Source organism: Hyperolius riggenbachi, chromosome 8, assembly GCF_040937935.1.
Source record: "Hyperolius riggenbachi isolate aHypRig1 chromosome 8, aHypRig1.pri, whole genome shotgun sequence".
Lineage (NCBI taxonomy): Eukaryota > Metazoa > Chordata > Amphibia > Anura > Hyperoliidae > Hyperolius > Hyperolius riggenbachi.
This window is the reverse complement of record NC_090653.1, coordinates 99,553,058-99,580,994: the sequence shown is the minus strand read 5'-3', so window position 1 is coordinate 99,580,994 and position 27,937 is coordinate 99,553,058. Positions and strand designations below refer to the sequence as shown.

The following is a 27,937-nucleotide window of genomic DNA, read 5'->3' as shown; positions in this document are numbered from 1 at the left end:
GTTTAGGGGTAGAACGGGGACCACTAGACACCAGGGGTATGTATAGGGGAGGGAGGAGGCAATAGATACCATGGAACTGTATATGGGAGGGAGGGGGTCATTAGACACCAGTGAACTTTATAAGAAAGGGAGGTGGCCACTAGACATTGAGGTTGGGCACCGTAAGATTGCATTTGCTACCATAAGCATGCCTCCAGACTGCCCACCCTAATGTATACCAGCCTCTGTATTACACAGGAGCTGCCTTGGGGAGGGTCCACACTACAACTGGTTTGTGACTTGCATGGTGACAGTGGATGCGCCATCACTGTCCAGGTTTACATCAGACACACAGATAGCATATCTAACTTCCATTAAGTGCCTGTAAAGAGCGGTCATGTCAGCACAGATCCCATGCTTAATATATAATCCATCAACATGTCCGTTGGTCCATACCATGAAATGAACCATTTTGAGTCGTAGTGCAAACCTAGACTTCTAGTCAGATAGGTGGAAAGAGGGCGTCACCACATCCTGCAAGTTCATGGTCCTGCCCACCCACTGAAGTACAAATATATGACCATTTTGGTGGGTGTGATTGCTGGACTTGATCACGTTCTCTGCCCCTTTACCTAAAAGCCTATACACAAGCTTGAATTAGGTCACCCGATCCCTCAAACGACATCACTGAACTGGGGCTGTAGTAAATTATACAGATGATGGCATGTTCTGTTTCTATGCGGGGAGTCAGAGCAGGGCCAATATGACGTCATGCAGGTGGACTGGGCAGCAGTGCCTACAAAGGTATCATCCGTCGCTCAGCTGAGTCACTGGTTGGGGGCTTCTGTACACATGCCGGATTATCGACTGAGCCAAATCGCTCAGGTATGTGGGGGCTTGGCTACAGCAGCTGCTTGTACTCCTATGCCAAGAATTACAAGGAGCAAAAAGAATAGTAGAGATTTCTACAGGTATTTCTTTGTTTAGAATAAGCACAGCAGCAACGTGTGGACATGGTGGCAATTTTCACATAAGTTGGCATTAATACAACTGTGATAAGGTGCAGATTAGTAAAAGCTGTTAAAATGTCAAATACCTCAAATTCTTTGTGAATTGAGCCATACTTGACATGTAAATGACTGCGTGAAAAATTAACAAGCTCAATGGAAGAATAATAAGTCATTTGGAAAATTCATCGCTCTGTGCTTATTACAAGCCCGCTGTAATAATCATACATACGCTAACGATTCCTTTAAATAGACTCATCACATCAATATGCTTCTGAAGAACGTTGTAATACATTTACGTAACACTGTAAGGAAGCCACTCATCAGATAAGTAATCAGATAACTAAATTAGACACATCACTAACAAAATTAGCACTGATGTAATCACATCAAATAAAGCACAAACTAGAACCAACAAAACAAAAACAAGTGTATTTTCGGAAAAAGAGAACAGAGCAGCCGGAAAGCCTTACCGCTAGGTACACAAGATACAATTTTCTGACAAATTTACTGTCACGCCTATGGGAAATCGATCGGAAAACAGAACGGACCTGTTGGAAATAATGGACCCGACAGTAAATCTGTCAGAAAATTGTATCGTGTGTAGCTAGCACAAGACTCGTAAACATGTCAGAACAATCTGACCAACTATCTTCTAAACTTGTTCTATTGAAAGATAGTTGGGCGGGTGTACGGCTGGCAAACAAGAGGACCAACTGATAACCGGTTGTTTTCCAGTTCCAACTGGCAGATCAACCTGCCCAACTATCGTGCAGATTGGTGCGTGTGTAAAAGTCTTTTGCACAACTTTGGATGTTTTTGAATGCAGACCTGTTGTGCAGTTTGTTGTTTAGGGGTGCCCATCATATTAAAGTGCGTTGGTTATTTAGTTGGAGTGTGTACATACTTATCTTGTAAACAATTTGTTGTGTGGTTGTTTGTGCATTATGCTGGACGTGTATGAGCCTTTAGCGGTGAGATTATATCCAATGAACCACACACCTGGTGAAAGTGGATGGTGTTGCTGGTAGTGGTGACGCTGCCTGGCTGGTGCCTGATCAGTGAGTCGCAAAGTAGTAAAGCTAAGAAAAAAGCCCAAAATCTTGCAACTTAAAGCGGAATATAACCCTGCATTTCAACTTTGCTCTAAAACATTATTCACAGCATATTATATGCAACCAGCATTTTTTTTTTTACTAGACCAGCATTGGAAGGGTTAAACACAGAGGTTTAAATTTCTGTGGAGAGATATGCAGAAGTTCAGATTGTTACATTCTATTTAGTTAAATGTATCTATTGAGAAATGTTACACACTCTTTGGCTGTCCTCCAGCTCCTCAGTCAGAAAGAGAGAGTCACATTCAACACTTAGATACATTTATGTAAACAAAATGTATCTATGTCAGCTTCGGATGCAAATGCAGAAATCTCCAGGAACTTTAAAGCTCTGGGTAACCCTTCCAATGCTGGTCTAGTAAAAAAAAAATGCTGGTTGCATACAATATACTGTAAAGAATGTTTTAGAGCAAAGTTGAAATGCAGGGTTATATTCCGCTTTAAGGTCTGGTTCACAGGGCCGTGCAGAGGGTCCTTAAGTGGGGGGTGCTCAAATTTAAAAAAGGGGCCTGGCAATGCCTTCCCCCGCATGCCCCCCCCCCCCTCCTTGTTTCTGGCTAGGGGGGTATTGATTGTCATGCTGCTGAATGCAGATGATGGGTGCCATGTGGGTTCTGGGTGTGAGTACTGAGTGTCATGTGGGTTCTGGCTATGGTTGGATATCGAGTGCCATGCAGGTGGTTGATTGCAAATACTTAGTGCCATGTAAGATCTGGGTGCATGTACTTGATGTCATGTGGGTGCTGGGTGCAGGTACTGGGTGTGACATGGGTGTAAATACTTGGCGCCATGCCTGTACTGGGTGCTAGCTCTAGGTGGGCTTTGGGCATCACATGGGTTTTGAATGCGGGTACTTTGGGTGCGGGTATGGGTTAAGTGGGTGCTTGGTGCAGACAGTGGGGGCCATGTGGAAGCTGTGTGCAGGTGTGAGTACTGGGTGCAATTTTAAGCCTGGGTGTATCAGGCAGACTTTGTGTCTCCTTCCAACCAACTCTTTTGGTGCTACCACCTTCAAATCAGCAGTGATAGGTGCCCACTGTTAGTGGGTAAGAGTGGGCACAGTGGAGCCCACAGTGGAGGCACAGACTCTCTTTTCATTACCGGGACCTCTTGATCAGCACCCAAGCTTCTTTTCAGGCAAATAAGTGGTTACCAATATGCAGTGGTTGCTAAGCTAATGCTTAATAGATGCAAAACTGCAGTAAGTGCCAAGGTGCAGTGGGTGCCCAGATGCAGTAGATGGTAAGATGCAAACTTAGTGCTTAGTTCACTTTGTGCTAAGTTGCAGTGGGTGCCGCGATGCCAAAGTAAAGTCTGTGTCAAGCTGCTGTGGGTACCAAGGTCCAGTGTTTGGGTGTTTATTTTCAGTGGGTGCTATGCAGTATTGGGTGCTGAATGAGTAGCAGATGGTGACAAACAAAAGTGGGTGCCATGTGAGTGCTAATTGGTACAGGGAGCCATGTGAGTGTTGGACATGAGTGAGTAGGGAGTGCCATGTGTGGTCTGGATGTGTGCCATGGGAGAGAGCTGAGTCTCATATGGGTTCAGACCAAGGATGGGTACTGGGTGCTAGCCATGGACGGGTACTAAGTGCATATAGTGGCTTTGGAACTTGGTGACGTGTGAGTACTGTGCCATGTGGGTGTTGATTATGGGGGTATGTGGGTCTTAGGTGCAAATACTGAGTGCCAAGTGGGTACTGGGAGTGAGTACATGGTGACATATGGGTGAAGGGTGCTGGCTAGTGGGGTATTTGTTGTCATGTGGGTGCTAAAGGCAGATGCTGGGTGCAATGTGGGTTCTGGGTGCTGGCACAGGGTGTCATGTGGATTCTGGCTGTATGGGTGTGTATCAACCATCATGTAGGTGTTGATTGCACGTACTCAGTCCCTTGTGAGTTCTGGGTGCAAGTCCTGGATGTCATATGTGAATGCTTGGTGTGGGTGCTAGGCACCAAGTGGAGGCTTAGTGCAACTGGAACTACTGCAGAGGAAACATGTGGGTGTTGGGTGCAGGTACTGGGTATCACATAGGTGCAAATACTTGGTGCCATGCCTGCACTGGGTGCTAGCTATGGGTGGGTATTATGTGTCATGAGGGTTCTGAGTGCAGGTACTTTGGGTGCTAGTACTAATTATGTGAGTGCAGACAATGGGTGCCATGTGAAGGTGGTGTGCAGATGTGAGCAGTGAGTGCCATGTTGGGGCTGGGTGCAAGTACTGTGCCATGTAGGTGTGAGTACTGGGTGCCAGCTATAGGGTGAAGGGGTGCAGGTATTGGGTGTACTATTGGGTGTTTGATGCAAGTACTAAGTGCCATATTGAGGCCGGATGTGAGTATTGGGTGCAGGGTGCTTGGTGCAAGTACTGGGTGCTTGCTATAGTGGGAGTAACTGGTTGAGTGTAATGTGGATGCTGAATATTGGTGGGATTGCTGTAGGTGCAGGGGGTGGGAGATCACTGTGGGTACTGCTATGAATGGCATAGTTGCTGCTAGGGGAGGTAGAGGTAAGTGTGGTTGATGGGGGAAGGGTAGGTCACTGTGGGTGCTGGAGGGAGAAGTAACTGTGGGTGCTGTGGAAGGTAGAGGTCAGTATGAGTGCTAGAGGAAAGGGAGGACACTGTGGGTCCCTTGGGGGAGATCACTGTGGGTCCCGGGAGGTAGAGGTCATTGTGGGTGCAGGGGGTGGGAGGTCACTATGGGTGCTGCTATGAATGGCATAGTTGCTGCTAAGGGAGGTAGGGGTCAGTGTGGGTGCTGGAGGAAGGGGAGGTCACTGTGGGTGCTGGGAGAAGTCAGTGTGGTTACTGGAGGAGGGAGTGGATGCTGGATGTTGGGAGAGGCCACTGTTGGCGCTGGCAATGGGAGAGGTCACTGTAGGTGCTGCTTTTGGGATGGGAGGTCCCTGTGGGTGCTGCAGGGGACAGGAGGGTAGCCACTGGGGGAGGGAAAAGTAACTGTGGGTGCTGGGGGAGGGATAGGTCAGTGTGGGTGCTGGGGTAGGCAGGATCACTGCTAGAGTTGGGGAGGGAGAGGTCACTGTGGGTGCTGGGGGAGGGAGAGGTCACTGTGGGTGCTAGGTGGAGGGAGAGGTCACTGTGGGTGCTGGATAAGAGATAAGAGGTAACTGTGGGTGCTGGGGGAGGGATAGGTCAGTGTGGGTGCTGGGGTAGGCAGGATCACTGCTAGAGTTGGGGAGGGAGAGGTCACTGTGGGTGCTGGGGGAGGGAGAGGTCACTGTGGGTGCTAGGTGGAGGGAGAGGTCACTGTGGGTGCTGGATAAGAGAGAGGTCACTGTGGGTACTAGGTGAAGGGAGATGTCACTGTGGGTGCTGGGGGAGGTAGAGGTCAGTATGGGTCCTAGGTGGAGGGAGAGGTCAGTGTGCCACACAAGGATTCCTGTCTGGGCCTCTTCACTTGAAAGTGTCCCAGGCAGGGGTGGAGCTTCCCGCGGGTGGGCGGGGCTTATCACGGTCGGAGCTTATTTTCCGCGGCGAGAGGGGCCTTTTTTTTTGCAGATTTTAAAAAGGGGGGGTGCCTGGGCACCCAGAGCACCCCCCTGTGCACGTGCCTGCTGGTTCACATGGGCTTTTGTGGGCGGTGGGCTCAGCCAATGCTTAACGCTTTTCTGTACCAAAGCAGAAAAGCGTTTGGCATCGGTTCCTGTCGTTCCATCATTGCACTGTTTTCATTGCACTGTTTTTTAAGCCCCATGGAGGGGCACAGGACCACCAAAACCAATTACCACAGGAGAATTCTTGAATTTCTGAGAAATTTCGATCAACCACGATGTTTGCACATGTCCATAAACGCATGGATATGAACGCTCCCATTCATCTCGATGTGGGCATCTGTCAATCACAGCAATAAACGACATCCCCAAGTGCCTGCCATTACTCATGTGAACCAATGCTGAGGAATATCTGAGGAAGAGGTTTTGACTCATCACGTTGTCTTGGATACTTTATATACTTCTGCCTCCAAATCAGCTCACTTTTGTAGATAACGTTCTGCTCAATCCTCCTTAAACAAGTCTGAACATGTGGGAAGAATTTAGGGTGGTCAATTCTTTTGAAGTGCACAGATGTGTTCTTGCATAACTTAAACTGATAATTTAAGAAGCACACGTGATCTGAAATGGAAAGGCAATGAAACCAGCACTACCACAGGCCCATCCTTACAAGGGATAGTGTGAACTGGGAAGCTGCTCTGAGCTGAAGCCTGCTTTGCAGACACCAGACATGACATGTGGAGACCTGCAGCCCCCTACGCGTAGAGTACCTTGCAGCATAAAGCAAGGCCCCTGAACAAGCAGTCCCCTCACTACACAACTACTGTATACATTACAACAAACTATTCAAATAGGATTTCAAGTTTGATACCTGGGCCTCAATTCACTAAGCATTACTGCATTTGGTATTGCTGAAAACAGCTCATTTTACCGACACATCCTACAGAGCATGGGAAGGTGACATTTTATGAGGCTTTTCTGCGTCCCTTTAGATGTGAAAAATCTGTATTCTGACATACAGAAGAGGTCCCCCTGGTGCCTGAAGCACATCTAAAGGGACGTTGGGGATGCACTGGACCCTTCATGTCTCAGCACTGACCTGCTCCACAGCTGATAAATGAGACTTGCCGAGCAAGAATTAGTGAACTGCACGATGTTTGTTTGGTAAATTATTGAACTATTACCTCAAACGGAAAATCTTTAGTAAATTAGGAAAAAAGTGTAAAATACCGAATGCGTCATTTTACCGACCAAAATGATTTCACCAAATTCCCTTCGTGAACTGAGGCCCTTGTGTCTGCAGACAGCACCACAGACAGATCAGCTTTTCTCCCAAAAATGAGAGTGCTCACAGGACCTTTTCCGATTACGAAATCACTAGCAGTTTCCAAAATTGGAAAACTGCTCATAGTGGCCCCAGGGCCTTCGTTTTCTGATTAAACCAGCTGATGCTTCCCCGGAGTTTCACTGCATGCTGCAGCTACTTACACATGCAGGAAGAGGGAATTTTGGGCTGTTTACTGGGTAGCTTGCAGGGCTGTGGAGTCGGAGTCGAGGAGACGGAGCAATTTTGAGTAACTGGAGTCGGAAGTATCAAACAGAGGAGTCGGGAGTCTGAGTCGGATGATTTTTGTGCCAAATCCACAGGCCTGGTAAGTATTCGACTAAGGAGTCGGAACTATTTTGGGTACCTGGAGTTGGAGGTTTTTGTAAACTGAGGAGTGAGTCGGATGATTTTTGTACAGACTCCACAGCCCTGGTAGCTTGTATTTAACAAAAAACACAAAATGCTGTTTGAGCATCCAGGCCCTTTAAGACATGAACAGCTGGCTGGAAACTTAAAGGGAAAATTACATTTTAATACAGCAACATTAAATTACAAAAACAACTTGTGCACCACTCATAACGTTTGTAAACCTTTTTTAGACTAAAACGGAATTGCGCTGTCTACAAGTTCATGTCCATACTGATGCACAGAGTAACAGGCAATTTCATTGGCTAATACTAAACTGTGGGAGGTACTGCAAGTACAAATATATTTGCATAATAGAGCACCTTGGGTATCAGTGTACCTGAGGTATTCTGCAAGGTATGAGAAATAACATGCAGCCACCTCTGGAGGACTGCGTGAAATTCCAGATGATATTTCACAAGCCATAAAGGATACACAAGGCGACATGTGACATGATGAGATAGACGTGTATATACAGTGCCAAACATGACTATGCGGTGTTCCTTTTTTCCTTAGTCTTTTTGAAAGAGTTAAACATCAGGTATGCAAGTGACAATTTCTGTCTAGGTTGGGCCGGATCAGACTATTGCATAACCCTCACTGATAAGGAACTGCAGCCATAAAAACACTTTCCTGGCAGAAAATGCCTTCTGAGAGCAGGAAAAGAGATAAAAAGGGTTCATAGATTGTAGTTCTGGAATACTTTAATGCACGTGTCATTGAACAGAAACCATGAAAACCTAAAAACTTAAAAAGTAGATTTCAGAACTAAAAAAACAAAACAAAAAAAAACCTGTGACATATCTTAAAAAGTCCTTTTTAGGAAGGAGAGGATAGATACAATTGTTTATCTCATCAGTTTATTTTAACCTTGTGTTTACTTTAAACACAAGTTTACTTGAAATGTTTACTAAAAAAACCATCATCAGTTTTGGGATGACAGGCGAGATGGAGCACTGGTTGAAGTTAAAGATACGTGGGTTGGATAAAGGGAACATTCAAACAAGTTGATGTAATATGTACAGATCATTTTAAGACAGTATTCAAATATACATTTTTTTCCAGCTAGGCATTCAATTAAACAAGGTGTCTAATCCATAGTAAAGTGAATTGTAACATTTGTGATCGATATCAGTTATGATCAATATTAAAGAGCACTTCCAGTGTAAAACAGAGAGCCTGCAATGTAAGGTTCTTTATTATCGCTGCAAGGATCGGTGGCTGGTAGGGTTCATTACTTAACCACCGTCCCGTAATTCATTAATGACAAAGCTGTTGTGGTGGCACAGCTGTGTGGCCACCCCCAACTGCTTGCCGGGGCCACCCCCTTTCGGCAACAAGGGCCTAATTACTGAGCTGGGGGCAGGGTGCCGCAAGCAGGTGGGAAAGGCCACACAGCTTCAAAAGACAATGTTTTTAGTCAGTCATAGAACAACCAATCGTTATCTTGATCGAAAACAAAATCAAGTGATAACTGAATAGTGTATGGCCATGTTTAGTAGGCAGGATTAGTGACCAGCTTCATATGGCACTTGATACTCAAATGAGGAGATCTCTATGTGGCAGTTTTGACTCCGCATCCTCCAATGCTACATGACTACATCACTGTTTTGCAAGTACATTCCCGAGATCATTTATGCATTCTAAAGCCACAGATCAGAAGGGAACATGAGAAAGTTACCTAACCTTACTGTAATGGTACTAACCAGAAATTCTGGTCAGACACTCTTGCTTATGCTCCCACCACCTCTTCTGTCAGAGCTACAAGAAGCCTTGATGTCTCAGAATTTGTTGAATACCCATAGTGTAAATGTTCATTCTGACAAACTGGAAATTTCTTAAAGGGGAGGTGACCCTAATCTATTTCACAGTAGATTATGTAGCCTCATATATGTCAAAAAAGGTAATTGCATTGTACATCTCCATTAACTTCATTATATGCAAGTTTGTGGCATAGCTCATATTACAATTGGAGCTGTACGGACTATACTGGCTGTAAAAAATGTAGCCATTATGAAGACAAGGCTGACCACATGCTTTTAGTATTGGATAAGTCATCATGCTTATAGAGTTTCTTTGTGGTTTTGTAAGCAAGCCATATTCCAGGAAGCTGTGCAGTTCTTTCAGGCTGAAGAGAAGCCTTCTAATAGCCAATAATGCTCCTGTAACATGGTAATAAGCTTCTTCTAGACTGCCAGTCATCTCATCTCACCATTACATAAACTCAAAATCAGGAAATGGTGAACTGTGGATTGGTGGACTGTCCTAAATTCATAATACCATTCAGAGCAGTCATGTCCAAAGTCCAGCCAGGGAGCCAAATGTGGCCTGTCGAGCCATTTCTGGTGGCCCTCAAAGCGCTCTACAGTTAATACCATGCAGGCCATAGCTGCGGTGCCACATACAGGGGCCAGCAGCAGTAACAGGTACTGATTAGCAGTGGTAACTGTGCTAACTGCATGTGGTATAGGAGTTATTTCCCGTGGAAATCTTTTGGCAAAATGTCACAGGCATAGTGTACCTAGCGGCAATCAGCAAAGATGGTGTTTAATTTCGCTAGTTTGGCCCCTTTGCACTCAAGAATGGTGATATGGCCCTTGGCCTAAAAAGGATGGTCACCCCTCATTTAGAAGAACTAATATCTAAGTTTAGACTTTTTAGATGTTTTGAAAGTGATGTGCACTTCTTAATGTGCTAAAACACATCAAGAAACAATGTAATGCTTTGGTTCTGCCTTCTTAGATGATCTGAAAACTCTTCAGTTGAGCACTATTCAAACACATTTCTACTTAAAGCAGATGGCACTAGAAAAAGCAATAAAAGAGCCTGGAAGAAGAGTATTCCTACAGTCTGAAGCTCACCTGACATACTCCTTGGTTCTTCTCATGATATGAAGTGTCAATGGATTAATGCCAGTTGGAAGTTTTTCCTCTGCCAAACTCAGAGGGATTTCCTCTCCAGTGTCCAGGTTCTTAATCATTACGCTGGCCAAGATCTCCTGAAAAACAAGCCATGATAAATGATCCAAGTACTGTAATTGGCTCTTAGGGCTCTTTCACAGTGGGACGTTGCGTTTGATGCGACGTTAAAGTCGCACAACGTGCCCCTAACGCAACGCGTGTAGGTTATGAAATTGGACATTATTTTGCACTGCGTTACGTGTCTCTTGGTGCGCCGTTTTCGCCGCATACTGATGGAACGAAAACGGCGCTTGGCGTTACATAAAAAAAAAAAAAAAACACATTACTGAGCATGTGAAACACATAACGCAGCAAATGTATTGCTAAACGCACAGCATGCAGCACTTTCTAAATATTGCTACACATTACACACAACGCAACGTGTGCACTGTGACTGTCGCGCAGACTTTGTATTGCTGTGCGTCAGTCTGCGTTACAAAATTTTCATAACGTGCGACTTGAACGTCCCACTGTGAAAGAAGCCTAAAGAGAGCTACTCAACTTTAAGCACTAATGTTCAATTACTGGGTTTTTATCTCACAATTAGATCAAACTCAAAAATGTGAACGATTATTTAAACAATCATTGCCCAGTCTTTCTTTTTTTGTGTTGCACAATGTTGACAGATGGATAGGGGAACAATTGTTCGGTGGCGGAGGTCCTCGATTCATCTGTCCTTGGGTACTTTGGCGAGATCTCTCGGCATCCCAGATCTGCATGTCTACTGCGGCAAAAAAGGCATCCTGCACTGTACTAAAGTTCTTAAAAGCTTTATCAAGTCAGTGAGGTGAGGCTATTTGCTAAAAGATGTGCAGTGCGGGGTGGTGATGCGAGTCTGTGTACGTTTATTGCAGCCAGTCAAGTGTGACTGAACTAATAAATACAGTACCTCTCTCCCTATTACTAGACAACTAAACTGAACACACATTTGCTTCTAGTTCAGTAGACTTGAGCGACTCTGACACCAGCAGAAATCACATATAACATAGTCCACTAGCCATCTGCCTAAAAAGACCATTGTTTAGTTGATAAAATTATCAAATATCACTTGAATGTTTGCTATAGTAAAAACTGCTATTGGCTTATGGTCCCCTTTAGTCAGGTCCAGTTTCACACTAAGCAATCCTTTACTGAAAGTAATATGATGAATAAAATCATTTTTTTTACAATACTGATTAATAAATTCTTTACACAGTCAGTGTTTGTCCATTGTAAAATGTAGTTTCTGAAATGTATTACTGGGGGTGGCATCTTTAGTCTTGTCAAGCACAGCTCTGCAGAATGTTTGCTTTTGAGAATTCCAAAGCCAGTGAAAGTAATGCCTGGTCTCCCAGAATGCTCTGGGAAGAGAGTGCTGCATAGCTAACCGCCATAGGCTAAACATCACTGGGAGGGCTGGGCTACACTCAAGCTACAGTAATATATAGCTATTGGAAGTGTTTTGGTCGCTAAATCCATGAAAATTACTGTAAAAGTGGATATAATGAATAATTTACTGCATTCTACTATATGTCACTACAGTTCCTCTTTTAAGTACAAATAACACTTCTTATTAAGTTTTAAATAAACCCATCAGCATGTACATTAGCTACAAACTCTGTTAACTGAGCCTTAAATTGTATTTTACACCTGAAACCAGTGGGACAGGTAACATCCAGGGTTGCGGAGTCCACAGGCCTGATAACTATCTCTAACAAACTAGCACAGTTCCTACTAATGTTTGCTTACTTGGGTAACATTTACCTCATCTGTGAGTTCTCTTCCTGAGTTAGAGCGAGGCCTCTGTGGACCAGTAACCTCTGTGGGGGAATTGGAAAGTTGACCATCCGCTGTCTTTCCATTCTCCTGAAAGCAGAATCACAGGTGGATCTTTAGGCTGTTGCACAACTAAAGGTTGCAGTAATATTCCTCACCCTCTGAATAGGTGAATGACACATTCATTTGCAAGAAGTTTTAAATCAGGATGATACCATTTATTGGCTAACTAAAAAGAATAAGAAAGCTTTCGGCCTTGCTGCCTTCGTCGGGCTTACATCCTGTTTGTTTGCAGGCTGATGGTACAGACAGCTATATACATGCAACATCAAAAGGGATGTTGCATGTATATAGCTGTCTGTACCATCAGCCTGCAAACAAACAGGATGTAAGCCCGACGAAGGCTGCAAGGCCGAAAACTTGCTTATTCATATTATTTTTAGTTAGCCAATAAATGGTATCATCCTGATTTAAAACTTCTTGCTTTTACTGATGGCCAACACTGTACAATACCCTACTGCTACATTCATTTGCAGTTTCTGCTAGCTATGAATTAGCAATTAAATGTTTACAGTTAGTTCCATTTAGTGCTCCATTGCTAAACTCACATGAAATATTAAGGGTTAACATCTTCTACTAGACTGATAAAAAAAACTAAATTAAATCTGTGCAGGGTTGAGAAAGCCACACATCCATGCACGGTCTATTATGAAGTATTGCAAAAAAATTTGTCACCCTTTTTCATATCTCCATACTTGGTGGTGAGCTGAAAAGATTTTGTGTTATCAGCTATATCTCCATTAGGGATGATCACAGATATGCAAATCGTTCAGAGTTGATGCAAATGTATATACAAACATATGCAGTTTGAAAATGGTCCAATCAATTTAAACCTAGGTTTAAATTGATTGGTCCTTTTTCAAGCTGCATATATTTGCATAAAAATGTGCATAATTTCAGAACAATTTGCATCTCATGGATCATCCCTAATCTCCATATTTCCAGAAATGTATAATTTATCTCCAGTTCAGTAAATTTTCACCTTATTCGTAAAGGCCAAAACAGAAAATATCAACGGAACATTAAAGAAAAATTACTCCAAATAATTCTTCACTTTTGAAGTAACGGAAAAATGGAGAGAAAGTATTTTTCTTTATTTTAAGGACAACTAACGTGACAGGAATACAGAGTAGAAAGGCCCTTGAAATGGGCCTAAGGCTTACTCTCATATCAAAGGATACATGGAATTTGCAATTACTCTTTTATTAGAGGCATTGTGTATATGCTCTGTCTTCATCTAAATTGAGCCAATGTCCATTTAAAATTTGCTCTCTATATACACTATCTCAAATTAAGTGCACTGCATTCCGCTAATACATGGGTGTGAAACTCAAATACAAAGTTGGATGAAATTGTGCACTGGGACCTAGTTGCTGGCACACCTCAAGGTCTATTGGCCACCTTTCTCCCTTATAACGTTCCCTGGTGTCCAATAGCCCGCCTCCAACCCCTATACAGTTCCCCGGTGTCTAAAGGCCCCCACCCTCCTCTAAACAAGTCCCTAGTGTTTAGTGCTTTCCCCTACCTCCCCATATGGCTTCTCAAGTGTTCTAGGGCTTCACCCTCAATATAGCTTTCCTGGTGGTCTAGAGTGGGGCAAATATAATGTAAAGTGGGGAAACCACTTAAAGGCCAAATTTCATGGCTTTGAGGGCCAGATTTGGCCCGAGGGCTGGAGATTGACATTATGCGCTCATGTCACAAATCTTGATTTTTGGCTCACGTGACATATACTGACCTGAGCAGTCACTACTTTATCTCCGCTGGTTGCACTAGCAAGATCCAAGGAAGGCTGGGAATCCCGGTTTCCCTCTGCTGCAAGATTTGGAGAAAGGAGCTCAACAGGAAGAACTGCAAAGCAAACATCGTGTTAGACAACTGTGACAACAGTGACATAATTAAATGGGAAATGCCACTTTTGTTATAAAATTGCAATAATGTGCAATAATAATATGAAGATAAGTTTACAATTATCTTACCATTCCAATTTGCAACCAGCAAAGAATTTCCAAAACTAGCAGTAAGATTAAGCTGCTTCACTTTGCAACCTTGGCAACAATGCCATAGAGTACTGTTACCATGATACTGGATACTGTCCATAACTCCCAAGTAACTGCAGAAGTAATTGACTGCACAGTGGTTTTCAAAACCTGAACAAATTAACTGATTAGCAGCGAATTTTGACACTCCTATCTACCAGTTTCTGCTAAAAACACTGAAATTACTGTTTTATGTGCACATAAGCACAACCATTTACAATGCAAAACCAAAATACCTTTGGACGCATTTCCTCACTTAGCTTAGAGTGACCAGATTTTTGTAGGCTCAACCTGGGACGGGGGGATTTTTTTTTTGGGGGGGGGGGGGGAGCGGGCGGCTGCGGCAAAAAATAGGGGGTGCGGAAAAATGTGGTGTCTGCAGCGCGCACGAAAAATGGGCGTGGCCATGACATTCTATGGGCGGAGCTAACGTAATGATGCAACAGCGAGGCATAAGAAAGCAGTGTTAACGCCGTGATGTGGTCAAACGTGGATTCACATCATAGGTGTGCAGAAACTGTGTGATGCTATTTAATAGTATGCCATAACCCCAAAGCAGCAAACACAGCCAACTATGACCATTAAATAATAAATGCAGCAACAGTTACCCCAGACACCACAAAATAAACGCAATGGGCAACATTTCAGCACAAAATAAACGCAATGGGGGCAGACATGTCAGTACAAGATAAACGCACTGCGGGCGTACGTCAGTACAAGATAAACGCACTGCGGGCAAACATGTCAGTACAAGATAAATGCACTGCGGGCAAACATGTCAGTACAAGATAAACGCAATGGGGGCATACATGTCAGTACAAGATAAACGCACCGCGGGCAAACATGTCAGTACAAGATAAACGCACCGCGGGCAAACATGTCAGTACAAGATAAATGCACCCCGGGCAAACATGTCAGTACAAGATAAACGCACTGCGGGCAAACATGTCAGTACAAGATAAATGCACCCCGGGCAAACATGTCAGTACAAGATAAATGCACTGCGGGCAAACATGTCAGTACAAGATAAATGCACTGCGGGCATACATGTCAGTACAAGATAAACGCACCGCGGGCAAACATGTCAGTACAAGATAAATGCACCCCGGGCAATCATGTCAGTACAAGATAAACGCACTGCGGGCAAACATGTCAGTACAAAATAAACGCACTGCGGGCAAACATGTCAGTACAAGATAAACGCACTGCGGGCAAACATGTCAGTACAAGATAAATGCACCCCGGGCAAACATGTCAGTACAAGATAAATGCACCCCGGGCAATCATGTCAGTACAAGATAAACGCACTGCGGGCAAACATGTCAGTACAAAATAAACGCACTGCGGGCAAACATGTCAGTACAAGATAAACGCACTGCGGGCAAACATGTCAGTACAAGATAAACGCACTGCGGGCAAACATGTCAGTACAAAATAAACGCACTGCGGGCAAACATGTCAGTACAAGATAAACGCAATGGGGGCAAACATGTCTGTACAAGATAAACGCAATGGGGGCAAACATGTCTGTACAAGATAAACGCAATGGGGGCAAACATGTCAGTACAAGATAAACGCAATGGGGGCAAACATGTCAGTACAAGATAAACGCACTGCGGGCAAACATGTCAGTACAAGATAAATGCACCCCGGGCAAACATGTCAGTACAAGATAAACGCACTGCGGGCAAACATGTCAGTACAAGATAAACGCAATGGGGGCAAACATGTCAGTACAAGATAAACGCACTGCGGGCAAACATGTCAGTACAAGATAAACGCACTGCGGGCAAACATGTCAGTACAAGATAAACGCACTGCGGGCAAACATGTCAGTACAAAATAAACGCACTGCGGGCAAACATGTCAGTACAAGATAAACGCACTGCGGGCAAACATGTCAGTACAAAATAAACGCACTGCGGGCAAACATGTCAGTACAAGATAAACGCAATGGGGGCAAACATGTCTGTACAAGATAAACGCAATGGGGGCAAACATGTCTGTACAAGATAAACGCAATGGGGGCAAACATGTCAGTACAAGATAAACGCACTGCGGGCAAACATGTCAGTACAAGATAAACGCACTGCGGGCAAACATGTCAGTACAAGATAAACGCACTGCGGGCAAACATGTCAGTACAAGATAAACGCAATGGGGGCAAACATGTCAGTACAAGATAAACGCAATGGGGGCAAACATGTCAGTACAAGATAAACGCACTGCGGGCAAACATGTCAGTACAAGATAAATGCACCCCGGGCAAACATGTCAGTACAAGATAAACGCACTGCGGGCAAACATGTCAGTACAAGATAAACGCAATGGGGGCAAACATGTCAGTACAAGATAAACGCACTGCGGGCAAACATGTCAGTACAAGATAAACGCACTGCAGGCAAACATGTCAGTACAAGATAAACGCACTGCGGGCAAACACTTCACCTGCAAGAAAAAGCATTTACTCACCTGGCAGAAGACGTCCCCTCACGCAGCCGGCCTCTGGTGCCTCTGGTGTGTGCAGCTTCCCCTGGCCTGGACGATCTTCAATCTCCCGCTCAGCCTCTCACAGGCAGAGCAGGGCTACGGCAAGATGGCGTCCGGAGGCGGAGCCCTGTACTGGAGACAAATAGTCTCCAATACAGGGCTCCGCCTCCGGACGCCATCTTCCCGTAGCCCTGCTCTGCCTGTGCCTGCCGGAGGAGGACAATGCAGGCTGGAGCGGGGCTGCGGGGAATGAACTAGCGCAGAGTCTAGTAGACGCTGCGGCAAGTTCACTGTACGGTGGCCAGAGTCCTGAGGCCGGGACGTCCCGCTGCTAAAAGCGGGACGTTTCCCGGGAGCTCATGCAGCCTGGGACAGCGCCCCCCGAAGGCGGGACGCGTCCCGGGTAAAGCGGGACGTATGGTCACCGTATATAATAGTGCAGCATAACCTAGCAATACCTCACTTTGCTAGCATCTTGAATATAGGTGAGCTTCTTTGCAACACTTAACCATAAAGTGTTGTTAAAATTCCCCAAGTAAGCTGGCATCTTATAACACGGTGTTCTCTCCTATATAGGAATGGGACCCCACAGCATTAGATAGCGCAGCACAGTAAGCCGTCTCAAGGGACAGCTTTTCTATAATGTCATGTACTACTGGGTGGTAGATGGAACAGATGGATGGTAAGAAAATGACCATTATAGACTGTGGCTGAACCTGCTATTCAGAACTGGGTACTTTACATTCTAAAGGGTGGAAGTGCACCAACAATAGCACAATTTTATACTTAGGGAAAGCTTAAACATGCTCATACACTTGAACCAGTGTTTGTGATTTTAAAATTTCTTTTCTGCAGCTTCCAGTATGTGGGTGACAGGTGAGTGGTTAGGGAGGGGACCGTTGTGGGAGATCTGCCTGCACGGGGTGTCCCTGCTAGCGACGTGATCTACCATTACATCAAACCGAAGCATCCAACCTGAATGCTACCTAATTTATGCAATTCCTAATATATTTGGTATGGCAGGCAAAGGGTGTATAACAGTATAACTGATTGGCTGACTGGCGCCTGCTGACCAAATAAAGGTAGGAAATTGCTTTAGCTGGGATTGAGCATTTGTGTATGCCCATACACTTATCAGGCAGCAATGTTGGGACATCAATCTCCAGCAGATTCTGTCACAGTGATTGAATTTTCCAGGGAGTATCGATTAAAACTAGACCTGAACGTAGAACTTCCTCTCTGTTCTAAATAGTAAGTGAAAGTATAATACCCTTTAAAGAAAAACTGTTCTTTGTTACATCTTACAGAACTCCTGCAATAAATCTATATACAGTCTACTTCCTGAAAAAAAGGTTTCACCTGAGGACTGCCAAATTTCTGTGGTGACACAGCTGAGAGATCAAATTACAATTGAAGATGAGAGAGAATTAGACAGGCGCTTCTCTCTAAAAACAAAAAGTTCCTCGCATCCTGTGCAAAAGTTCAGGTCCACTTTAAGATTTAAATATATAGGTAGGAAAAAAACAAACAAAAAAAAAAAACAACTTAGTAATCTTATTAACCACAGAGTCAAGGTAAAATTGATCAGGTATCCAACACACAGAAGCTCTTTCTTGACTTGTGTACAAAGGAAAGTTTCAACTTCTGCATACTCTGATCAATGACTATTAGTAAGGCCATGGCAATGAAAGCAATATTTGTATTAAAGATCTGCAAGTATAGAAACCTAAACCAGGTAATACCCCGATGCACACCTATTTCAAATAGCATCTGAATTTAACTTTTATTTATGTTAAGCACTATAGCGAGTGCTAAATTGCTCAGTTTTAGCACTAGCTATAGTGCTTAACATAAATAGAAGTTAAAAATGTGGATTTTGACTCACTTCGGAGTCTCTTTAAAGAAGAATTATAGCCTATACCAGTTTTTTTTTAAAGTATGTGCCTCCGCTGGTAAAGGTTTATCTTTACTCCCTGTCCCTTTCACAACTGGTTACCAGGACAGTGGGTTGGCAGCACTTAAAACATTATGGTGGTCACTGAACTGAAGATGCATCTCCCAAGCAGGCACCTGTTCACAGAGGCGATTGGTCTGAACTAGACCTGCATTTATAATATGCTCCGTCTATAGCCTGATGAAGCAGGGTCACACCTTTGAGGCCGCGTTCACATTACAAACGCAGACGGGCACGCAAGCGGAACGCAACGCGTACGAACGCACGCCATCCGCGTTTGTATGCGTTGCGTGGCTGATCCCATCACTAAAAAGTGAATGAGACAGACACGCGTTTTGGCAAAAAATACGTCCAGCATGCGTTCCCGGACCGCACAGGTCCGGAACGCATGCAGTGTGAACATCAGACAGTGCACTCTATGCACTGTCTGATGTCGTGCGTGTCGGTCACCTGCATGCATTTCCAAAACGCGGCTGGAAACGCGTGCAGTGTGAACGGGGCCTGAAATGCGTTGCACTGAATCGTGGATTATGTCAATAAAATTGCTTCATTTTACAATACAGCAATTTTGTGTATTTGGAGGAGGTAAGTTCACCACTTCCTCCTCTATTTTTTAACCTTTTTAGCCAATTTTATTCTTTTGGTGCCTCGGTTTAAACTGCATAAGGTACCTGTTCTAGTAATTCCATAACTCTGGGTAGATTCTCCTCTAACATCTCTTTATGATTCTTGAAAAGGAAGTAGAGGAAAATCTCTAGGTGGTTACAGCATTAACAAGCTAAATTACTACAAGTTTAAGATATAATCAAGCCTTTCCAAATCTATTTAAACCCAGGGCTGTGGAGTCGGTACAAAAATCATCCGACTCCTGAGTTTATGAAACCACTGACTCCGAGTACCCAAAATTGCTCCAACACCAACTCCAACTCCACAGAGCTTTTAAAAATTATCAAACTCCAATTCCTCAGCTTGTGAAACCACAAAATCCAGGTGCCCCAGGGGAGAAGGAGAGAGAGACTGTTCCTGACTGTCTCCATGGGCCATAGCCCTGTTCAAATCAGATTTCCCTCCACACTGGCTTTCATTATGTATGAATTGTACAGGCTGCTTACCGAACAATGCTTATTGAAATACAAATGTGAATACTTACATTCAAGACCAGACGATGTAGGGCTCTCATACTCGTCATTTTTCTTCTTGCGAGGTGGTGGAGCCGGCCTTGCAGCCGGTGGCGGTCTAGGTGGAGGGGCATTTCCTGGAGGTGGGGGACGGGAAGGAACAGACTTCTTCGTGCTTGCTACGATATCAGGTTCAACATTAATCTGCCGTGGAGGCTTAGCAGGTGGCAACTGTTCTACTGCTTCAGAGGCTGGTACCTCATTAGGCAACTGGTCTATAGTTTCTTTGTGCTTAATTTCTTTCACTTCCTCATATTCCAGTGGCTTTTCTTTGACTTCTTCCTTTTCTGTGATATGAAGAACTTCTGTAAGTTCTAAAATATCCACAATTTTAGATGTTTCCACCAACTGTTCAATGAGAGGGAGTGTGACATCAGGCGTTTCACTTGGTTTCGACTCTGTATCTTCATCAAGTTCTTTATGGCCGAGGTCTTCTGCATCATCGTGAAAAGTAGTTTCAGTAACCACAAGTTCAGGGATGTTGCGTAAAGGTGCTGTACCTGCATCTATAGAGGATCGGTTGCTATTTATTGGTACTACATTTTCTGTTCCATCAGGGTGATCATCTATGGCACTGGACTTTTGATTTTCCTCAATGATGCTCTCAATAATCTGGGAAGACATATTTCACCAATAAAATATGCTTTGTATAAACAATTCTTAATCTCCTGCCAGAAGTAAAATTGAAATTTTTACAATTTATACATTACTCACGTTAAAGTGGATCCGAGATAAAAACTTTTACTCATTGCATAATTGTGTTCCTTTCATATAGTTTATAGGGCATTCCTCAAGCCAAATACTTTTTTTATAAACTATATACTATAAACTAAACAAGCCTCACCCACAGCTTCTCCAGAGAGCCTTGGCACTCTCAGCCTTAGTAGCAAGGGCTTATGGGAGCTCAGTCTGGGCAGAAGAAGGAGGTTACTAGCCAGAGATTTCAGAGGCAGAGGGAGTAGGAGAAGGGAGTGAAGTTTTCACAGGCTGAGGGCTGGAGATAAAGATCAACTTGCCTGTGTGTAATGTGACAAACAGAACATGGCTGCCCTCATTGTATCACATGAATAAATAAAAATAAACTGTTGAAGCTGTTTGCAGCTAGATTTGCTGAGTAAACTTCTAAACTTTAGATAAGATATATAGACAAGTTACTTGTTATAGTTTGTTTTTCATCTCGGATCCGCTTTAAAGTGGAAATTACTGCAGTACATCAGAGCAACCCGATTTCAGCACAGTCAAACCCAACTTAAAAGGAAAAAAAAATCATGAGATACTAGTACTTGTAAGGCTATATCTGGAATTTAGTAACGTTTTTCGCCAATACACTATAGCAAAGTCTTCAATGTAGCAAAACAAAGGGAAATTAACCTCCCTGGCGGTATGATTATTTCCAGATTTTAGGATCTTTTCTGAACATTTCAGACCCTAAAATCAGGAAATAATCATACTGACAGAAAGCCAGCAGCAGCCCCTGCTCTCACTCACCTCCCTGGGCTCCAGCGCTACAATTTTACCTCTGTCCTCCGGGTGGCACTGTAACACTTTGGTGAGATCAATGACTACGATCTCACCAGAGTGATCCAGATCCTCCAAGGACAGGAAGAACGGCTACCGAAGTCTGGATCCCCCGGGGAGGTGAGTAAAAGCTCCCGCTGCCCTCCATTGACTTGCATTGAGCCTCCGGCAGCTAACCCGAGCTCGGTTCAGGATTATGCCAGGGAAGTTAAAGAGACTCTGAAGAGAGAATAAAACTCGCTTCAGAGCCTATATTCAGCAGGGGCATGTGTGCCCCTGCTAAAACGCCGCTATCCCGCGGCTGAACGGGGGTCCCTTACCCCCCAAATCCCCCCTCGCAAAATCTACGACCAACTTGGTCATAGATTTTGCTGCTGCTGGAGGCAGGGCTAACGGCTGCAGCCCTACCTCTCAGCGGCGGATCTCCGCCTCTCCCCCGCCCCTCTCAGTGAAGGAAGACTGAGAGGGGTGGGGGAGAGGCGGAGATACGCGCTGACAGACGTGCTGAGAGGCAGGGCTGCGGCCATTAGCCCTGCCTCACCAGGAAGAGATCCCCGCAAAGAACGGAGGGGATTTGGGAGGTAAGGGACCCCAGTTCAGCCGCGGGATAGCGACATTTTAGCAGGGACACACATGCCCCTGCTGAATATAAGCGCTAAAGCGAGTTTTATTCTCGCTTCAGACTCTCTTTAAATGAATCAAAGGATTAGAAAAAGTAAATAAGTTCTTCAATAAGAGTAGTTAAGATGTGGAATATCTCATTAATAAAGGAATTTCAGCAGCAAAAATAAATCTATCAAAAAATACAAGATGGAGGACTGCATACAGATTGGGGGCTAGGGAGCAACCCCCTTAAAGGGAACCTTAACTGTGGGCCCCCCAAAAAAAATTCACTTACCTGGGGCTTTCCCAAGCCTCCTGCAGCCTTCCCGTGCCCGCGCCAATCCTTCGGTGCCCTCCGGTCTCCCTCCGCGGCTAAGTTTCGTTTTTGGCCAACTGCCAGTCGTCCTCCGGCAAAGCGTCCTCTTCTTCCGCATTCCCGTCGTAAAGAGCTGTAAAGTGAGCCCGCATGAAGCGTCTTGCGTCATGTGGACGCGCTTTACGGCTCTTTACGATGGGCCATGTTTACAGTGGCCATTGCGTTGCTTTCTCTGTGACAGCAATGGATCAGGACAGTAGTGCTGCACATTATGGTCGCATTGGGTTAGGTACAATAAAGCACACAGTCAATTGAAAGTAAGCTTCACTTCCACTGTTAACGCACATGTTTATTGGTAACGTACTGCATGCAGTGCATTACCATACTACATTCAAATAAGATGTGCATTACCATACCATATCCCGTTATACCACAACACACCCGCCGCAATGAGAACGTTGCTTAGGTGGTGCATTGCAGTGCGGTAAGCTGCATTACAAAGCATCCGTTACACTGCACTGCCGAGAACGGGGCATTTTTCTTTTAAAGAGAACGCGAGGCGTGTTTGTCAAATCATATTAGGACACAGAGGTATGTTCTGTGTACATTGACCTGCCTCCTGGGCTGGATTTACCGTAAGGCACGTGCCTACAGGCGCCTGATGATGGAAAGGCAGCTCAATCCCCTCCCCGAGCGCCTCTCTCCCTCCTTTCCTATGCAGAGTCCCGATGAGAGTGTAAATGAGAGGTTACTCACCCAGCTCTCGACATTCCACTGATGAGATCTCCCTTCAGTCTGGAGTACCTCTAGCCACCTAATAATTGGGGACACCTCTAAGTATTTAATATTGATGGTACTTCTGGCTACCTAATACTAAAGAGCACCTGTGGCTTCCTATGACAGGCAAGGGAAGTAAGAAGTGACACCAGTGCACTTGCAGTGTGGTTTGGTGGGGGTTTGTAGGTGTATGGAGGGTGAAGTCTAAGGTGCCTGGACATCTGTGCCTATAGGCTCCTGTGATAGGAATCCGAGTCTGCCTGCCTCTGTGTCTTTCAATTGTGCCTCCAGCCCCCCCTCCCCACCCGTGCTCTACTGTCCCCCCTTAAAAAAAAAAAGTGCCAGGCTAGCAACATGCAGATTGTCGCTAGTCTATTTATCTCTGCCTGTCACTCATCGCCGCTCCCCTGCCTCCTGTACTACACGGCTCCCCTGCCTGTGTCCCTTCCCTCCCCGCCTCCGTAAACTACTTTCAATCGGCTTACGGAGGCTGGGAGGAAAGGGACACAGGCGGGGGAGCGGCAATGAGTGACAGGCTAGCGACACACAGATTGTTGCTAGCCTGCTATTTACCTCAGTAAATAGCAGGCTAGCAACAATCTGTGTGTCGCTAGCCTAGTGGTTTTTTTTTTTAGGGGGGGGGGGGGGGGGGGGGAGACCAGCAGGGCCCGTGGGGCTGGAGGCACAATAGAAGGACACAGAGGCAGGTCATTGTACACCAGGGGTCTCTAACTCTATTTACCTGGGGGCCGCAGGAGGCAAAGTCAGGATGAGGCTGGGCCGCATAAGGGATATAAAAAAAAAAAAAAGTAAATCAGCAGCAACCCCCCCCCCCCCCCCCCCCCCCCATCTCCCCCTTGCATTGATTTTTATTTCAAAATCAAATTCACACTGAAGCGAACTATTTTGCCTATTTCACCTTATAGTTCGCTTCAGTGCTCTTATTACAAGTAATCCGCCATGTCCCCGCCGCAAAACTAGGGCTGCAGAGCCCCCAAATCACCCGGGGGGGGGGGGAGCAATCCGCCGGCATTTCCTGGAAGGGGAAGAGCTTTCAGCTTCAGCTCTGCCCCTCCTGACGTCAATCGCGGCGCATCACCACCTCTCCCCTCTCTGTGAAGGAAGAGTGAGAGGGGCGGGCAGAGGCGGCGATGCGCCGCGATTGCCGTCAGGAGGGGCAGAGCTGAAGCTGAAAGCTCTGCCCCTTCTAGGAAATGCCGGCGGATTGCCCACCAGGCGATTTGGGGGCTCTGCAGCTCTCGTTTAGCGGCGGATTACTTGGGAGCGCTGAAGCGAACTATAAGGAAGCTTTTGCCGGCGCGGGCCACAAAATATTGCATCGAAGGCCGCAAATGGCCAGCGGGCCGCGAGTTTGAGACCCCTGTTGTACACAGAACATGCCTCTATGTCCTAATATGATTTGACAAACATGCCTCAGGTTCTCTTGAAGCAAGCGAATAAAAAGTATCATCCAGATTTAAAGCATCGTGCTTTTACTGATGGCTAATATTATTATTAATATTAGAACAATAGCATGGTACAATACTCTACTGCTATGAAGCTCCAGAAAGCCAAGCTTCAACTAACCTGGATATCTAAATTGTATGTGTTCATTTCTAGCGGGTTTAAGATTAAAATACTTTGTGTAAAATAATCCAAGTGTTCTGCACAAACCTCTTTTGGGTCATCTTGCTTTGGTGTGTGGGTTCCAGATTCTGCCCCAGGGTTTTCATGTATGGTAACTTCTTCCTATAAAGACCAACAAGAATAGAAACATAGCTTACAGCACAAAGTGCAATGTCACTCAAACTCCCCCCAGAAAGATGCAAGCAGATAATTGGGATGATTAAGTGAAGGCTACTCCTACCTCAGCATGATTATCCATATAGCTATACAACCATAAGAAAACACGCGGAGCAATTAACATAGGGTCACCACATGACCTTATTACTCAGGGGTAGCCAAACTCATACCTTTCACTACTGAGAGGGACATATTATGTTTTCAGGAACTGTCGCTAGGGGCAGTCAGTGACTAATTTATCCAATCATTTAAAATAATTACTCAACAACTTTGGAGCTTGGGTAGGAGTTGTCTGGATACATGTAAACATGTATGGCAGACCTACCAAAAAAATAAATAAAGCTGCAGCTACTGGGGCGCGATCAGTAGGCAGTGTTAACATGGGAAGCTTCGGGATCCTACAGAGGCTTCCCATGCTGTCCTCCTGCCCCCAATGATTACTGACAAAGGCTTGTAGGTAGGAACCTTGGGGCCCCGCTCCTCTCCAGGCACAAGCACTGCCATACTGAGCCTGCGTATGGTTGCACCTGCACTTTAAGCCGAGCGGCTCCATGCTACTGCACGGGTATGCTTGAGCGGGTGCAGAGGAGCAAAGCCCCAATGTTAAGGAGGGTCCCTGGCAGCAGCAAAGGACCGGAGGAAAGCATGGGAATCCTCAGCATGATCCAGAGGCTTCTCTCTCCTTAGGCATTTACTATTTTTATGTTGCCTTGGCTTCCTCTTTAGAAAAAAAAAAAAAAAGTAAAAAGAAAAAAAACAATGACTAAGTTTCCTAGGTGCTGCTCATGCCCAATGTGTCCATTAAGTTTAGTGCCTAAGCACTGCATCACCTTCTTCCCTCTGTGAAATTCCTCCTGTGAACCAAATATTCAGTATGCACAGACAATTTGGAAGCAAAGTGGATTGTAGTGAACAGAGGAATATACTGTGTGGGAGGAATAAGAAGATAAATGTGCTCAACTATGATGACCCAGCATTCTGGATCTCTCAGTGATGCATCGGGGAATGCTGTACACACACTAGAGGTTTGAACACTGTAATGTGCTTCTGTCTGCTTTTCAGCAGCACATCAATGCTACAGATGCTGAAAAGCGGACAGAAGCGCATCAGGCCTCATTCCCGTCTGCGCATTGCTAATTGTGTTTTCAGCAACGCGCAGTGATGCGATCTGCAGGGACATCGACTGACCTCCCCATCCACGCGTGGCTTTTTACCGTGGAATCACAAGGCATGGTTGCAATCTTGTGCATTTGCACTGCTATCCTACCTAATAAAACTCCTGTGTCTCTGTGTCCCAGGTCAGTGTACAACAGAGTAACCAAGCAGCTCAGGGTGACCCAAACTACTAGGAATGTACAGGGGGATAAAAGGAACCAAAAAGCCCTCCTACTAAAAAAAGCAAAGCTTGGTGTAATTGCCTTCTTAAAACAGAAGGAAATTTGCAATAATTCATTTATAAATGAACATTTGTGGTTACCCACAATGCACTACTACTAAATATGCAAATGATCCCTTTTCGCCCTTGTTAAGCCAAGCAAGCATCCAGAACCGCTGGTGTATAGCAAGCCTATAGCTTTAAGTTTAACACAGCCATATCAAACCCACATGTAGACAGCCTGTTTCGGACTTTTGGTCCTCATCAGTACATGGCAGGGATTGATAAGGCTGTATGAAATAGGGCTTGGACGAGCACAACAGAGTAACCAAGCAGCTCAGGGTGACCCAAACTTGTGGGTTACCACAAATGTTCATTTATAACTGAATTATTGCAAATTTCCTTCTGTTTTAAGAAAGCAATTACACCAAGCTTTGCTTTTTTAGTAGGAGGGCTTTGTGGTTCCTTTTATTCCCCTATACATTCCTAGTAGTTTGGGTCTCCCTGAGCTGCTTGGTTACTCTGTTGTACTCGTCCAAGCCCTATTTCATACAGCCTTATCAATCCCTGCCATGTACTGATGAGGACCAAAAGTTCGAAACTGGCTGTCTACATGTGGGTTTGATATGGCTGTGTTAAACGTAAAGCTATAGGCTTGCTATACACCAGCAGTTCTGGATGCTTGCTTGGCTTAAGAAAGGGCAAAAAGGGATAATTTGCATATTTAGTAGTAGTGCATTGTGGGTAACCACAAATGTTCATTTATAACTGAATTATTGCAAATTTCCTTCTGTTTTAAGAAGGCAATTACACCAAGCCATGTCAGTGTGTGTGTGCCCCTGCGTCTGAGTTATTACGCATGTGCCACAGGGACAGCCGTTGTTGGGACGGGAGCAGGACAGCCGGGGGGCCGGGCGTGTGTGCGCGCACTCGGCAGTCGGGCGGACAGGTGGCGGCGGTGACAGACCTAGAGCCCGTTATTAAACGTGCTAAGGTTCCTAGTTCATTATAAATAAATAGGGTTATAAATGGATCAGGAAGAATTGCATTACAAAGCAGTGCTATGCATCGCCCCCTGCAAATGGAAACTTGGCCTTAGGGTGATCAGACCCTAGCTTGCCACAGTCAGTCCTGACCAGCTGCCTCGGCTGATAACCATCCAGCGTGTATGAGGCTTAAAGTGAATGGGAACCGCATTAAAAAAAAAAAAATAAGACAGATACTTACCCAAGGAGAGGGAAGGCTCTGGGTCCTATAGAGCCTACCCGCTCCTCTCCTGGTCCCCTCGTTCCAGTGCTGGCTCGCCCGGTAGCAGTATTTGACTAATTTAGTCAAATACTGCTTTACCCGACCGAAGGAGGCTTCAGAAGTCTTCAGGGAACCCGAGTGCTCCTGAAGAAGGGCGGCCCTGTACTAACTGCACCTGCGCAAGCACGCTCTTGCGCGCTCACGCCTGTGCAGTATGGAGCCGCACGTCTTCGGGAGGACCCGGCTCCTGAAGACTTCCAAATACCCTTTCAGTGGGGGATTGAAAGGGGAGCCAGCACAGGATAGAGAGCACCGAGAGAGGAGATGGAAGGCTCTATACGACCCAGAGCCTTCCCTCTCCTTAAGTATTTGCTTAATTTTTTTTTTAAACGCGGTTCCCATTCACTTTAAGACTGTGTGAGCCTATATTTCCTTAGGCTGAGATATTAGACCATCAATGCAGCAAGTACAGAAGAACGAAATTGTTCTATAATCTCCAAAAAAGGCATAGGTAGGT

At 45.1% G+C, this 27,937-nt stretch overlaps 1 protein-coding gene across 1 annotated transcript in view; it reads right to left on the bottom strand.

Annotated features, from left to right (window-relative positions):
* Positions 1–27,937, bottom strand: part of WDR44 (WD repeat domain 44) — a 142,546-nt gene that overhangs the window by 36,956 nt on the left and 77,653 nt on the right. The window contains exons 3-7 of the mRNA XM_068250933.1: positions 24,669–24,743; positions 19,753–20,392; positions 13,858–13,970; positions 12,048–12,149; positions 10,206–10,342 (exon numbers count right to left, since the gene is read on the bottom strand). Of these exons, the coding sequence (XP_068107034.1) occupies positions 10,206–10,342; positions 12,048–12,149; positions 13,858–13,970; positions 19,753–20,392; positions 24,669–24,743 (1,067 nt within the window). The remainder of the gene's footprint in view (positions 1–10,205; positions 10,343–12,047; positions 12,150–13,857; positions 13,971–19,752; positions 20,393–24,668; positions 24,744–27,937) is intronic.